We start from the raw sequence: 16,322 nt of genomic DNA on the forward strand, positions 1-16,322 counted from the left end.
ACTGACCTGTGTTTCTTTAGAATTTCAGAGAAGAATGTGGGCAAGTATGTCCATACTCAAGAATTATTTTAATGGAAAATACAATACCTCATGGGACATTGCTTTTATCAGATGCTTTATTATTTTTAATTTTCTTTTTCAGTCATATTTTTGCTTACTCTTCCTTGTTTTCAGTTGAAAGAAACATTTTAGATATTCAGTGCATTGGACACTAATACCACAAGTATCATTGCACTTGGTAATGTGAGGGAATAGAGTATACTGAATGACAGTAATTTTCTGCTGAGGCTCAGAAATGTCATTCATTGAGCATTTGTGAATGACTGGAATTTGCCAAAGAGCAGATAACTATTCAAGCTGCTAGCCATTAAATTTGGGGCTTAATTTGATTGAAGCTTGGTTTTTGACTATTCTGCTTGGTGTTTTATAATCAAGACTTTTCTTAGTCTCCAAGGAAAGCTCTGGAGCACCAAAGAGAGGCCCTTTTGTTGCTAACATGACAAATAGTGACAAGGTGCCATTGAAACTCAAGTAGTGAAGTGTCATCCTCAGTCTTTGAGCTGTTTTAATTCCTAACTTGGTACTTCTTGCAATGAGTGTAGAACACTCATTTGTAATCAATTGTAATTTTGAAGAATTTTCTCACTGAAAATGTCATACAACCAAAAAAAGTCTTCTAATTTATCAGTCTGAAGCAGTAGTCTTATTTACTTTTGAAAAGATATTGCAATAATATATTATTCTGCCTACTATATCTTGCAACTCCTATTGCTATTTTTCCTTGAAAACTTGTGGGTTTTGAAGAAGTAAAAGCAGACATAAAATTAAGCAGAAATATATACTTGAAAAAATAATCATCAATTTAGCAAGCAAGCTTATACAGATGTTTTCACGTCTTAGATCAAAACTCTAACTTGTTACTGAGCATCTAGGAAGACAGGAATGATAGCTTCAGCAGAAATATGAAACACTTCTACCATTTTTTATTTGAAGTTATTAATTGAAAGCTTTGAAAGTGGGTACTGAATGGAGCAACAGTATATGGTAGGAGAGAAGACAAGACACTTATGAATAGTCATAAGGCTGTTCATTTTCATCTTTCTTGTCTAAAAATCTTAAGCTTGTGATGGTGTTTGGCCATAGATAGACCATTTCCTAAGCATAAAACCCCCAATAGTTTAAAATATAGTCTACTTCATGCTAGTTTCCTATTTCAATGTCTCTTTTTAAAGAAAGGTTAGTCCTGTGCAGCTCAATTTTTAGCTCAGTAGACTTAGACAAAACCAAAACATGATTAAAATACAGCTTATCCAAACAGTGACAAAAAGCGATACAGTCTGCATTTAATCTTATTATGTGACTGATTGTTCCTATCACTTTTGAGCCCGTTAGACCTTGTGAGTTATTGTTTGGACAATTCATTCTTTCTGGTGAGAGCTGAATGGGGCATTTTTTGCAGTTGTGGCCACTACATGACCTCATTTCCCTGGCACGCACTGTGCGGGGGAGCTTCATCTTCCTCAGATAAATGGAAGTAGATGGGGGGCGGGGGGAAATAGGGCAGGAAGAGCGAGAGACGCTCCCTTTGCTGCAGCGTGCAGCTCACAGAGGTGGGCTCAGGTTCAGGCAGGATGCGAACGTGAGCCGTCTGTCCGTCCGTCCGTCCGTCCCTGCGGCGCGGCGCGCACGGAGCCCCGGGCGGCCCCGCTGCGCTCGGCGGTGTCGCAGCGCGGCCGGACGCGCCGGGCCGGGTCCCTGGGCTGGCGACATCCTGCTCGTCAGCAGAGCGGCAGCGCTGCCATGGCATTGGCTGCGCTGGGAGGAGACAGCTTCGCTCCGCCGCGGAAGCTGAAATGCTGCCGGTCCTGTGGCCCTTCCCGGCTGCATCAGCACTAGGGGGAAAAAAATGTTTTCTCAGGAGCTGGCTCAGAAGATCAAAGGATACCAGGAGCAAATTGCTTCTTTGAATTCCAAGTGCAAGATGCTGACAATGAAAGCAAAACATGCCACCATGCTGCTGACAGTGACAGAAGTGGAGGGGCTGTCCGAGGGAATGGAGGAGCTGGATTCGGACCTGCTGCCAGCACACGCCACTCATCCCTCGGTGGTTATGGTAAGCAATGCCTTGGTCACTGTACTCATTATCTGAGCTGCTTCCTCTTGCAGCCTTACAACACCCCTGTGCAGCAAATTGCCACAGCTCACATCTACCTTTTGAAATGGCTGCAAACCAAACAAGTTGCAGCTTCCCTTTTCTGTATTTTACTTTATGCAGGTTCTCAAGACTTGTTGATAAAGGCTGAAATTATTTAACAGACAAATACACGAAATTTGTGAGCAATGATATGCAAATATTGTGCTTTTTATTTTGTAGCTGTCAGCATGCAAGTACAAATGCTAAGAAATTGATGAGTTGCAGGAATAAAATAAAACCAGAATAAATACGATTTCATTAGTTGTTGCAGTGTATAGGCTTTTCACACATTAAAATGTTGATGTGATAATTGACAGTGTGCTGCTGTATTCTCAGATGAGTGTACTGGAAATGAAAGCTGTCTAAGTACTGCCAGAGGCCCAATGTTTGACTTTGCTTTTGTTTGTTTCTAACTGGATCTCATTACAAACATTCTGCTGATGCTACTGGGATTTTTGTCTGAATGTCAGACTTCAGGATTTATCCCTCTCTAGCACCATTGGGGAAGGAAGGGGGTTACATTTGAATACTGGGTTGTGTGTATTTTATATTTCAAGTCTGTTGTTCCAACTGGACCTGGATACTGAGACAAATAGTCCAGTATTCTGTAGCTCTCCATAGTATTTCTGTATGCAGCAGAGATTGTCTTAGAAGATGTTTAGGCAAAGCTGAATTTGTTACTATTGAGTTGATTGCTCTACATTGTCTTTTAAAATCCATTAGGGTACGGGAGAGCATTCTCATACTGAAGTGGGACAAGTAAATGAGACTATTCATTCAACAGATTTCTAAACTGGTAAATGTAGGAGCATGAAGCATGACTAATTAATGTCGGGGTAATTCTGGCCATGTGTTGTTTTGATCTCAGTCTAAGTCAAGCCTCAGCTGAGGTAACTGATTTTCTTCCTGTGCTCTGGGGTTGCTTTTCCTGTGGCAGATGACTGCTGGTCGCTGTCACACGCTGCTCTCCCCTGTCACTGAGGAGTCTGGGGAGGAGGGAACCAACAGTGAGATTTCTTCTCCACCTGCCTGTCGCTCTCCCTCACCTGTGGCTAATACAGATGCTTCTGTTAACCAGGTACCTCTCTCTTGGCATTCATTCAGCTTTTATCTCAGACATACATGATTCCATTCCACAGGTGGTTTATTTAATCCTCTGAAATAATGTTTAGCTATAGCTCCCAGGAACTGAGGCTTAACCTCTTACCAAACTGAACCCTCAGGTTCTGGTTCAAAATGGATACAGATATTGAAATTTTATAAAGCCCGTGTTACAGCTATTCATTATTTTTAAAAGTAAATTTTAAGTTACAATTACAATGTCACCAGTATTTTCTACTTATAACATAATTTGTATTTTCTCAGTAGTACTCAATGGAATCTTACATCCTGAGAAAAAAAGCCTTTTTGTACTCCCCATAATGAAATATTGCATTATGTCCATATCCATCTATCTTACTGTATGATTGCCATTTTGGCTCTGAAATCACAGCCTGGTATCTTCTACTTAATATCATTTCAGTTATTAACTTTCATGTGGGTTTTTTCATGTATTTTTCATTTCCATGGCAGTCTATTTTAAGCACCAGGGAGGCAGATCAGTGAAATAACAGATATTAGGTTTTAAATCAAAACTCTTGCACTTCTTGTAGGAGCAAGTGTACGTCAGTATTGATTAAAATGTAAACATTAAGCCAACACATTGAACATCACACACATAAAGTCACACATAAAATGTTATGCTTTAGAAGTTTAGAAGTGAGCCTTAGAAGCCATCACCACCTCACTCAATTCATCATGTTCTGGATTTTGTAACTGATTGGTTGGTTTTGCATTTGTAACTGCTTCCAAAATTGACCACTGCAGATTTGAAGGTTAGAATGTATTGTGTTGCACTGCTGAGTAGAATTAGGCAAGTTTGAGCAAGATGCTCATTGATTCCTTCTGCTAATTTCAGAAATGCATATGGTGCTATAGAAGTTGCTAAATACAATACATAAGAAAAAAATATTAATGTAAGATAGAGTGGTTAAAAAATCATCAGTGGCATACTAAAAAGTGTTGTATAATGCATAAGAAGGATTTTTCTTGTTTTCTATCATTTTAGATAATCAGAAAGTTCCCTGTGAAGTTTACTTACAGTAGAAAGGCATTTATATATTTCAACATAGAAGTCTTATGACACCATTAATTAATGAAGGAGTTAAAGGACCAAAAGCAGCTTGCTTCCTAATCAGCAAAGCTTATCTCAGTTCTTTACTTTTCTCTGAAAATGTAAAACAAGTCAAACAGCTCCAGTCACTCAGACAAAGGAAAACACAGTGAATATGCTGTTGCACCATGAACTGACACCAAAATACAAGTTCTAGAATAAGTGATTTACTAGGGCAAAATTGAAAAATATTATATCTTTCGTTTAGCAGAAGATTTTTGAGAAAGGTACAGTTGATGCTGTTATAATAATCTTAAAAACTTAGAGCTGAAGTTTTCTTCAGTGTGGTTAATGTTGAAATGAACTGCATGTATTAAACAACCAGCGGAAGAATGTTCCAAAATGCAGTGGTTTAATTACAAAATTCCTAGGTTCACACTCACATGAGATTAAGACTAAAAAAGCTATGAAACTGCCAGTGCTGGTCATTATGAATGCCCAGGGAGACCTCAGGAGAGAAGGGTGGTTAAAAAACAATATCCTAGATATTAGTGAACTAGGAGCTCAAATGTAAGTTATTAACATTTTGTGTTTTTAAAGCAAATCAGCAAAATAAATTTAGAAATATTTTGTTTTAAAAAGTGCCCAAAGTTAAGAACTAATTTCTCACAGGAAAATCATCTGCAAACTACCAGAAAAAAAATGTGAGCATGAACTCCAGAAAGTGAAGAATAACATGAGTTTAGACTTCAAAAAAAAAATGTCAAACTCTTCTGAAGAGGCAATTGGGGAAGGAAAGGTTATGTTTTAAGACTGCTTTTTAATTCATCCTGAATAACTCTCTATAGTGTTTCATCAGTTTCCTAGCATCTCTTAATGGTGAAACATAGCTAGTCTGAATTCAGACATCTACACACTTTATTTACATTTCTAACAAGTAATGAAAATATAAAACAAGTGCCAACTGCTTATTAATGAAAATGATGCGGGTATTGAAATAGATTAAAACAAGACCAGAAATACAAGAAAGTGACAATTCTAGCACTAATATAAGTTAAAAATTGTTTTTTTCTGAAACTCCTCCAAAAACAGCAGGGTGGGGTGAACTATCAAGGCGTTAATGTTGGAAACACTGAAGAATTTCATAATATATTAAATATTATGTTAACAGTCTTGAAATACAGATAATTTTGATGTTTAGCAAAATCAGACCCTTCATCTGTGCTGCAGTACTGAATGAGAATCCTTTGAGGCTAAATCTTCTTGCACTTACCCAAAGATGTAATTGATTAAAATTTTAAAACACTTTTTAAAACTTGGTTTCCTGATACATAGTGCAGATCAGTTGAACTGGAAAAGCTAAAGTGTTGGCACGATGCCCTGTAGGCAACAGCTGATCCTGTGATTTTAGTCTTATCCACTGGGTCACTGTTAAATGCTTTTCTATCTCCTTGTACACAGCCTACTTAAGGATTCTTTCTCTCTCCCTTATGAATACTCATCTAGGTTGCACCAGCCCTTGTTACATATCTTAGGAAATCTAAACACACCGTTTTGCCACTGCATCTAACAACAAAACCTGACTACTGTTCATTGGCTACTTTTCATAAGAACAGCCATGGGATATTAGGACCTTTATAGGGGCCTTTTATAGAATCTTTTACTTGCATGAACATCTGGATTCCTGCTGTCCTGGTGTGAAAGCTCTGCCAAAGAGAAGATGCCATGTTGTATACTCCAGAAAGCAGTTGGAAAGATGGGGAAAGGGATTGCTTTTCCCTCTCTGTGTAAACAAGTCCTTTATTCTGAAAACCATATTAAGAGGTTACAGAAGCATTGGTCTTGAAAGGAGACTGGCAAAGGGCTGGAGAGTAGCTGCAGACAAGGCAAAATGAGAAGTTGCCTCCACTGGTGCAATTTTTCACCATTACTTGGAAAGATCACTTGTGGTCAGAGTGAACAATTCTGAAATTGCAGTCCTGTGTGCCGTGCTAAGCTGTTACCTATTCCATGCTGGCTCCTGGACATTATAACAATTTCATAGTTTAATTTTTTAAGTTCCCATTTATTGTCTTTGAAGAAGTACGTAATCATACATTTTGGTCAGTTTTATGGGAGTGATCTGGTTTCTGTGCTCTTCCAGAGCTTGTCTGGTTTTCTTCACATATGGTATTAGATAATGCATTTGCATTCTGTTCCAAATTAGGATCCTTCTTACACTTTGAGCTCCAGTACCCCAGAATTAGTCTTGTTTAGTACCTAACTTTTATACATCTATACAGAATCACAGAATGGTTGGGGTTGAAGGGACCTCTAGAGATCATCTGGCCCAACACCCTTTGTCAAACAGGACCATGTACAACATATTGTCCAGGACTATATTCGGGTTGATTTTGAGTGTCTAAGGATGGAGACCCTGGAACTTCCCTGGGCAGCCTGTCCCAGTGCTCAGTCACCCTAACAGTAAAAAAGCATTTCCTGGTATTCAGAGAGAATCTCCTGTGCTTCAGTTTGTGCCCATTGCCTTGGTTCCTGTCAGTAAGCACCACTGAATCTCCTTTGCACCCTCCCTTGAGGCAGCATTTTTCACCTCCCAAATAATGTAGTGCTAACTGTCATACATGATTTCAGTTTTAAATAATCCTTGTCATCAAGTCTGCTTTCCTGACCTAAGTATAGGTACTGTACTTGTTTCCTTAATTCTGCATTTTCTGTAGATGTTTTCAGTTGTCATCTGCAACAGTTGAAGAAATCTCCATACACTAAGTATAGAATTTCTGGTGAGAAATAATTCTGCTCTGAATTTTCATTGGTGATTTGACATTTTCACATTTCCTTAGCAATTTTGGTCCCTTTTCTGAATATCTTTTTTAAGTTAGTTGAGGCTCCCTGTTTGTTTGAAAGCTTACAATAAGCTGGTGCTTCATACTCTTTCTTGCCTCATTTACCAGTCCTTCAGTATATATTCCTTTTAGGTTCTTTTGCTGCTCTCTCTGTGATAGTGCTCACTAGGTTGGTATTTGCCACCTACAGTGCCATAACCCACTGTCTTCTGTGGTGGGGTTTCCCTCATGTGTAGTTGTAATGGTGCTGGAACAACACTCCCATTTATAGCACTTCCCTTCCCAGCCTTTTTGTGATTGTCCACAGTTGCCTTCTGCACCTCCTAGCTAATATGAACATGAAAAAATGCATCCAAAATCCTCACCATAGTGAAGGTCCAAAACACGCTCAGTCTGCTACTATTAAATACTGATTTACGTTGTTATTAAAGAAGTTTACTGGTGGTTTTGGCTTTGTGGGCTTTATCTTAATGGACATATGCAATGGGGCAGTATTGGGGGGATAGCATGCAGTATCTTTCTTTTTGAAAGTGCAATAATGTACTTCGTGCTTGTAGGACATTGCTTATTACCAAGCCTTATCTGCTGAACAGTTGCAGACAGAAGCTGCTAAAATTCATCCCAGCACCTCAGCCACCCAGGAGTTTTATGAACCAGGCTTAGAATCATCTGCTAGTGCCAAATTGGATGATTTGCAGCGTTCTTGGGAAACACTGAAAAATGTGGTAAGTTTGCATTTGGAGACTTCAGAATAGTTGGCTAGGTTGTAAGGAATAGAAATCAAATAGCTGGCTCATATATTCTTCCCTGCAGTTTTTGGTTTTCAAAAGGTAACTTTAATTGTTAGTTGGGATATATTATTTTTGTTCTTTGTTTGAAAGCCTGTGCAAGATGGACCTCCATTAATAAAAATAAGAGTCATTAAAGCTGCTCGTTGGCTTCAGAAATATTGACTATTGACAGACTGTATTTCATAATCTAGTAGGGATGGATATCCAGTCATTTTGGATGAGTAGCTATAGAAGGCCCAGAATCCAGTTTTTCCAAATGCTGAATCAACACATTTCTGTATAGTTTTGCAGCATAATTGTTCAGTGATGTTTAAAAATGGTCAGAGTCTTGACCACATGCTAAAAAATTTAATTCCTTTCAGCATAGTAGCTATTACAGTGTATTAGGAACTATGTATCTAGCAAATAGTGCACATCCATGTTGGAGTGCATGAAATCTAAAATAATGCATGAGAATGTGCATAGATTTTCCCTGCTTTATTAATGTCTATTTCTTTTAAGCGCCAGAACCTAGAATTTTACTGATGAAATTTTAAGTAAATAAATATTTTTAATATGGATGTTTTGCTTTGTAATTTATACTCTTGAAAAATTTTTGCTTTAGTGTTTTAAGCCTAGGGACCTATGAAGCAGACTAAGTAGCAGAATTTATACCTCTCATTCTTCTTTAGATCAGTGAAAAGCAGCGTACACTCTATGAAGCTCTTGAGCGTCAACAGAAGTATCAGGACACACTCCAGTCTATATCCACAAAAATGGAGACCACTGAAATGAAACTAAATGAGAGTTTGGAACCAGCCAAAAGCCCAGAGAGTCAGATGGCTGAACATCAGGTAAAATCTTACATGTGAGGAAGAGAGGGAGAGTGCACATTGCCTGCATATATTTTGTTCTGATTTTTAGACAGTAACCTTCTTCATGCCTGGATATCTCAAACATATGCATTTGTTTCTTCAACCTTCTGTTAACTTTATGTCTTGCCTTTCTGAGCTTCCTGCTGTTCTAAAGGTGATGTGATGGGGATTCTTTTAATAAGGAGCCTTTTTGAAAGAAATAGAATAGATCATAAGAGTTTGTCCAGTTGAAATTTTCAGCAAAAGCTTTTGTCCAAGACTGTGTCCAATGACAGCTATCCATACTGTTCTTCAGCATCATTGCTGAAGAATATTTATAATGTTGTTAAATTTACTAAAATCATAACCAATACTGATGCATTGTATATTGATCAAAATACATTTTTCACCTCTTTAAACAAAACATATCAAAAACTCCCTCAAGGGAAGTCTCAAGAAATAATGATCTGAATAATAAGAGAATACTTTATTAAGTAAGGGATCTGATACAGGTCTGAGTTGTAATCACCTAAGTCTTCTATCTGATAGCTTGAATCTATCTGATCTATCTGGATTCAGACATTTATTCCGTGGTGCAAAATAAGTTCCTACTTATCCTATGAACCAAGTTTCAAGATACCTGTAAAAGGATAGTATATGGAATAAATCTCTAAATATTTACATATATTGCTGGATGTTCTTTATCCAGTTAGAAAGTTTTAGGCTGAAAGCTGAAACATGCCCTTATTTTTCTCTCACAAACACATACTCGCTTACTTGTTCATTATCTTCACTGAGAATACTAGAATGCCCTACAGATAATTTATTGGAAGAATGGATTTCCAGTTTCTAAAATAATGCCTTGTGATATGCTTGAAATTCAAGATATGTAATTAAATGCATATTTAAGTAACCAGTTACCTGATCCTAACTCAAGCATCTAAAAGCAGGACTCAGTTCTTATGGAATACTGTCTCTGTCGTGCTGGTAGTGATGGTCTGCTCCACTCTTGTGTTCCTGGTGCTCCTCGAGATATTCAGGTTGTCTTGAATTTTATATTTAGTCTGTGTCTCCTGAAATACTTCCTTCTTGCTGGTAAGTGAAACAAATGCATTCTCTGCTCTCATTTCTTAATAGGCTTTGATGGATGAGATTTTAATGTTGCAAGAAGAAATCAGTGAGCTTCAGACATCATTGGCCCAGGAGCTTGTTTCAGAACCACTGGATGTGGAAGGTGCTGATCAAACGGCATTGCAGTCCACCCTCACGGTCCTGGCAGAGCGAATGGCCACGATTCGAATGAAGGCATCAGGAAAACGACAGCTATTAGAGGTACAAGAAAAAACATCACCAATATCTTTAGTCACCATAAAAAAAAGGCAATTTTCAGTTCTGCTTATTTCTCACAATTCCTTTCAGTAATAAATAACCATCCTTTTTTTAGTGAGCCCCTCATCTTATTGCTAAGTGATAAGCAGCCAGATAGAACTTGGAACATACAAATATTATATATGTTCTAAGTTTCTTCTGGCTTTATATAGCCATATGGAGATATATATACACACATTCACACACACACACATATATATATGTGTGTGTGTGTGTATATATATATATATATATATATATATATATATATATATATAGAGGGGTTTTTTTGTGTGTGTGTGTGTGTGCATAAATGAAGCACAGATATTAAAAATCACATTGTCTACAATATACTTTTAAGGAATCACCTCTCCAAGTTGCTAGACAAGAGAAGAGGAAAGCTTAAACAACAAACAGCTCCTCTTCCAAATCTTTGCATGGCTGTCTACACTCATCTTCCCAGTGATTTCCATGCAAACTTCTTTTCATGGAAGATACACCCTTTTATTTCTTTGCCTACCAACTTTACTAAAAATTCTTTGATACTTATGGGGTTTTTACAAGCCCTTTACAAACAGGAGTGCTGCTGCATATGTTATACAGGTGAGAACGTGCAATCATGCTAGAGCTGGTTACAGTTTGGCTACTTTGAACACTGCAGGGCAGCTTTATTTCTGTACTGTTAAGAACTGCAGCAGTGAATTCACAAACACAGCAGCTACTGCCTTCATATTTTCCATCATCAATTGATTCAGGGAAGCAGAGTGAGAATTGGCTGTGTGGGTCTACAGTGTGGTGCTTAGTGACCAGCTGAGTTTAAACCAAGACACTGGATTACAGGAGAGTCTCAGGGTGCTTCATTTGCTTTAGTTCTGACCAGTCTCCTAGGACAGTGAAGAGGTCATTAGAAAATATCTTTTTTAGTTTTAAAATAACAAAGTTGTGCCAGAAGAAAAATAGCTTTTAATTAAAAATGAAAGGTTGGAAGTAGAATAGGGGATCTAGCTGTTTATAGCTTGCACCCTGTACAAGATGTAACAAACACGTTGGTAGCACTTAGGAAATGCTAAGTTTCAAGATAAAGCATGAGTAGTATATTACTCTTAACTGTGGATAGGATACTTTGACACTATACCACAAGTATTCCCTAATAATCCTGGCTAGGAAATATATATGATATGTGGACAACATTCAGTAATTTAACCTGTGTACTTTATAGCTCTGATTTCACAGATTTTATCTTCCAGAACATCCCAGGGAAGTAAATGTAGAAATGAAGGTAAAAGAGGTGATGAAAATATTTTGCTGGTGAGGGTGTGGACTGGTAATATTCTTCTTTCTGTGGACCTAATTCAAGTAACTAGCATTTGAGAACTGTTCAGTCTGGATTATTTAGGACATCTAACAACTATCATTATTCTGTGAACTGTTCTGAAAGCAATTTTTAATGTTTTTAATTGAAATTGAGCATGCAGAAAAACTGTGCAAACACTTCTCTGTGTGATGGAGTTGCCCACCCTGAATATTTGAGTCTGAATTTTACAAAGTGTTGTAGGTTGATCCTGCTAGCAGTCATACATCCACCTTCACTCCTCTCTCCTGAGATGGGTTAAAAATAGAAGACAGACAAAAAGACTCATGGATCAAGATAATGACAGCTTATACAGGGTAAGGAAAAGCTGTGCATGCAAGCAGGGAATGAGGAACTTATTCACTACTACCCAATCACCAGGCAGATGTTTAGCTACTTTCCTGGAAAGCTCAGCACATGTTTCTTGGGAAGATGAGCACCATAACCACAATCCCTCTCCCTCTCTTTCCCTGGGCTTTTATTGATGAGCATGATCTCATCTGGTGTCGAGTGTCCCTTTGGTCAGTTCAGATTTGCTGTTCCTGGCTATCTCCTCTCCCTGCCTTCTGCCCACCCCCAGCCTATTGGCCTTTGTGAGGGGCAGATAGAAAGCCTTTATGCTGTGCTCAGCAGTAGCCATAACATTGCTGTGTTATCAGCGCAGATTTAACCACAGCTGCAAGGCACTGTACAGGCTGCAATGAGGTTAACTCCATCCCAGCCAGATCGAATACAATCTTTTCCCCTTGTTCCATAATATTTGCACCATGCTTAGGTTTTACATTATTTGATACAACTAAGTATTCTCTGACCATCCTATTTGTTTTCTTATCCATGAAATCCCCTCTATTCTCTCCAGAACTCAGTGTCTCTCTTGTATTGGGGAGCACAGAACTAGACACAGTACTCCAGGTGTAGACTCACCAGTGTTAAGTAGAGGGGCAGGATCATCTCCCTCATCCTGGTGAGAACATTCCTAAAGCAGCTCCAGACACCACTGGCTTTCTTTTGCACATTGCTGGGTCATGTTCAATCTGGAGTCCACCAGGACGTCCCTTCTTCTCTTCTGCCAAGTTGCTTCCCATCTGCTTAGCCTCCAGCCTGTACTTGGTGCATGAGGTTGCTCCCCTGTAGCTATAGGGCATCATACTTTCTTTTCTTCTTGTCAGCTCATTTTTGTAGCCTTTCAGGGTGCACCTAGATGGCAGAATAGCCCTCTGCCTATCAGCCACTCCTCCCATTTTGTGTCATTAGCAAATCTGTTGAGGCTCATTACTGTCCACTCACTAGACTTAGTGCCACTGATCACTGTGCCCTGGCCACAGCTGTTCAGCCAGTTTTCAGATTCATATGGGACAATTAAAGGGTGAGCAAGAGTTGGTGATCACTCCCTGTCTTTCCAATGAATGGATGAGCTGATGGATGGACCCGGGGCATCTGTGTTGCTGTGATATCGGCAGCTATTGAAACTTGGTGTCCTTCCACTGTCCATGGTTCAGGGATCCTCTGAGAGGCAGAGAAGGTAGACAGCTCTTCAGGCTTGTCTTCACCCATGTGACGGTACCAAGGCCCCACCCATACTTTGTTTGGTCCTTGAAGTACCCCTCTTGTGCCTCCTTTGAGAGACAGTAAAGCTAATAGCCTGCTGCCAAAAAAGGCAAAGTTTCTTTCCTTTCCCTGCAATGCATTCTCAGCTCTGTGTATTCCTTTTCTTCATGTGCATCTTTCTCCCTGAGCAAACAGTGCTGCACTAATTGAGCAAACGGAAAGAATGTGTGGGGAAACCCACAGGGGAGCAGCAAAAGGAGGCAGAAAAGACCTCACCTTTAGAAAGCTGTAATAGCAGAGTTCTTCTGGAGAAAGTAGAAATAAAGTGGCTGAACTTAAAGAGAATTTCAGTCATCAGAAAAACACACTCATCAATGGAAAGAAATCATGCTTTGTAAAATATAGGTCTTAATATATCTTAGAAATCCTGCATAGGATTTGTGCAAAATAGAGAGGAACAACTTTTTAGAAATGGCGTTTATGGTTTATTTCTCCTAAAAAGTAAAATATAATTTGTACCTCTAGGAAAAGCTGAATGAGCAGCTCGAAGAGCAGCGGCAGGAGCAGGCTCTCCAGCGGTACCGTTGTGAAGCTGATGAGCTTGACCACTGGCTCCTCAGTACCCGAGCAACGCTGGACACCACTCTGCTTCCTGCAGAGGAACCTATGGACATGGAAGCACAGCTGGTAGACTGTCAGGTAAAATATTAAGACAATTATTAAGTGTAATGAGCCAGCGTGTTTGTGGAGAAGTTTCTGAGCTCTTTAGCATCTTCTGTATGCTCAGTAAGCTTTCAAAAATGTTTGTGAAACAAAATATAGCTTGTTCCTAATTTCTCATTAGAGATTGCAAACAGCACTTTAGAAAGCCCATGTGAACGTAGCAGTAAGAAAACAAAATGTCCTGACTGCAGAAAGATTTGAAGTTCCACATCTTTCAGATGTAGTTATGTTTAGCTTTAAAGGTATTGTATTTGCTTCAATTACTGTTTTTGCTCCCCTCAACCTGATGTTGTTGAACAGCTCACCTGACAGGTGTGAAAACACCTGCAGTGTACTTTCCTACAAGTCATTTTCCAGCTGAAGAACATACTGGCACTAGCAGTGATGACTGGGATAGTGCTGTTTTCTTCAGGAGCAATCCTTACATACATGCAAAAATAAAGGATAATCATCAGTATGTGATGGTTTTATGGCTTGAAGATTAATCTACTCAGAGTACCAAAACAACCAAGGAAGGACCTGTTGCTGCGATAAGAATTTGTGCAAATACTTTTATTAACAAGACTTAGCTCATTCATAACATCCAGGTTCTCAAATTATTGGGAGTTTTCTATTTTTAAATGATAGTTTAGAATTATATGATCATTATAATTAAAATTACAAAAGAGACAATAGACAGATGGACAAAAGAACACTTTTCTTATTAAAGAATGATGACAATTATTTTAGGCTAAATGAGAGTTAAGTTTCTTGCAAGTCTGAAGACTTTTCACTGACAATACTTCATCATTGGAATTTTTAGTTTGCTTAGTCTGAAGAGTCCTTTCATCACCTGTCATTGAGAGCCCTTTGTTGCATGTAGATAAACCCTATGAACTCTAACAAAGCAGTGGTTTTTTTAATACAGTCTGTAGGAAACTCAAAAAGGAAAGTTAACTTTGTGGAAGACTTAATACTGCTTTTCCTTTGCTGCTTCTCAAAACTTTAATGCAGTAAGTTTTATATTTTTTTCCACTTTTTAGAAACTCTGGCGATCTTATTTTGCACATACACCTTCAGGAGAAATATTTCTAAATTCATACTTGAGAGTTGCTATGGAAATGAAAGCATTTGATGTCAGGCTAGGTTTTTGAGCAAGACTTGTTTGAGCACTGAATCTGGGAGATCAAAATATGCACAATGTCTCCAATACATGAATGGTTAATGGAATGTCAGGGAAGTAGCTTTTGAGAATAAACATGCCAGAGATTTGTCACTCTAAGTCTCTCTTTAGACTAAAGAGGATTATACAGAAATCCTTAAGTCCATCATGCACCAATCAGAAAGAGAAAATAGTGACAAGAGGAGCTTATCAACACAGCCAGAGCGACACATAGGAGGAGGTAGGAAGCACTTGACTACGTGTAAATGAAAGAAGAGGAAAGAAGTAGCTCTGGCTGCGTGCTTCATTTCTTGTCACCAATGGATGTCAGTCTCGCTTCTTAGCCTTTACCTTTAATATGCAAATAAAGAGCGTCTCCTCTACAACAAATTATTTGTTTCAAGTAACTTTTTAATTTTCCTATTTTGAAAAGGGTTGCAAACTGAAATGGCAAATACAAACATTTGCAAGCATATTCTAAAGAACTCTGAATGGGACTGGAAGGCAAAGCAATGCTAATCTGACTTTCTCGTAGTTTGGACACGGGTGAGGTAGGCCACAGGTCGTCTTGCCTGAAAACATCACAAGTGCTGGAAAATGTATGAATTCGGGTCTTTGTTTTTGCTGCTGCAGAACATGCTGGTTGAAATAGAACAGAAGGTCGTAGCCTTGTCAGAGCTGTCTGTGCACAATGAGAACTTGCTTATGGAAGGGAAGGCTCACACCAAGGACGAGGCAGAGCAGCTGGCTGTGAAGCTCAGGACACTGAAGGGCAGCCTTCTGGAGCTGCAGAGGGTGCTCCACGACAAACAGATCAACATTCGGGTGAGTGGCTCTTTCCAGCTGTTCTTATGGTGGGCAGGAGTTTGGGGATTACATAGCAACTTTATGCAACTGGGAAAAAAGAGTGAAAGTGTTGCACTGATTCAGTTTGAGTTATTAGTTTAGTTAGTAAATGGAATTATAGCTCCAAAATAAATAACTGTCTAGAAGACTTTAGTTGATAATTTTCAAGTTAACACTGCTTTATGGTAAAGCTATCCTAACCTCAGTATCTTCACTGAAAGGACAATAATAAAATAGATAGATGGTAAGCTTGGTCTGGATATAGTCTATTCCTGTTTCCAGTCTGTTTAGATTGTGTATGGTCTGGGGCAGGATTACTCTCCCCAGCCAAAGAATGATCCTAAATATTTGTTTTTTCATTATGTGCACAACACAGTGAACAGATAATGTAAGGGAACATTTTTAACTATTGCTAATACTTGGTGGCATCATTATACCAAATACAACATTATATAAGCAAAAATTCATTTAACCTCAGTCTTGCCCTAAGTTTCTATTCCTAGCAGCTTTGGTCTGCTCATTGCCACTAATT

The 16,322-nt window shown here is 38.8% G+C and overlaps 1 protein-coding gene across 18 annotated transcripts in view; it reads left to right on the forward strand.

Moving 5' to 3' along the window:
- SYNE1 (spectrin repeat containing nuclear envelope protein 1) overlaps positions 1-16,322 on the forward strand; it is a 293,660-nt gene that overhangs the window by 195,011 nt on the left and 82,327 nt on the right. For 15 of the 18 annotated variants that reach the window (XM_074537722.1, XM_074537721.1, XM_074537729.1 and 12 more), the window contains 7 exons: positions 1,919-2,113; positions 3,132-3,272; positions 7,747-7,914; positions 8,652-8,813; positions 9,951-10,145; positions 13,606-13,779; positions 15,578-15,769. In XM_074537722.1, the coding sequence (XP_074393823.1) occupies positions 1,919-2,113; positions 3,132-3,272; positions 7,747-7,914; positions 8,652-8,813; positions 9,951-10,145; positions 13,606-13,779; positions 15,578-15,769 (1,227 nt within the window). The remainder of the gene's footprint in view (positions 1-1,918; positions 2,114-3,131; positions 3,273-7,746; positions 7,915-8,651; positions 8,814-9,950; positions 10,146-13,605; positions 13,780-15,577; positions 15,770-16,322) is intronic. The other 3 variants (XM_074537724.1, XM_074537727.1, XM_074537730.1) reach the window with 3 other exon arrangements.

This window comes from Zonotrichia albicollis, chromosome 3 (genome assembly GCF_047830755.1).
Source record: "Zonotrichia albicollis isolate bZonAlb1 chromosome 3, bZonAlb1.hap1, whole genome shotgun sequence".
Taxonomy (NCBI): Eukaryota; Metazoa; Chordata; class Aves; order Passeriformes; family Passerellidae; genus Zonotrichia; species Zonotrichia albicollis.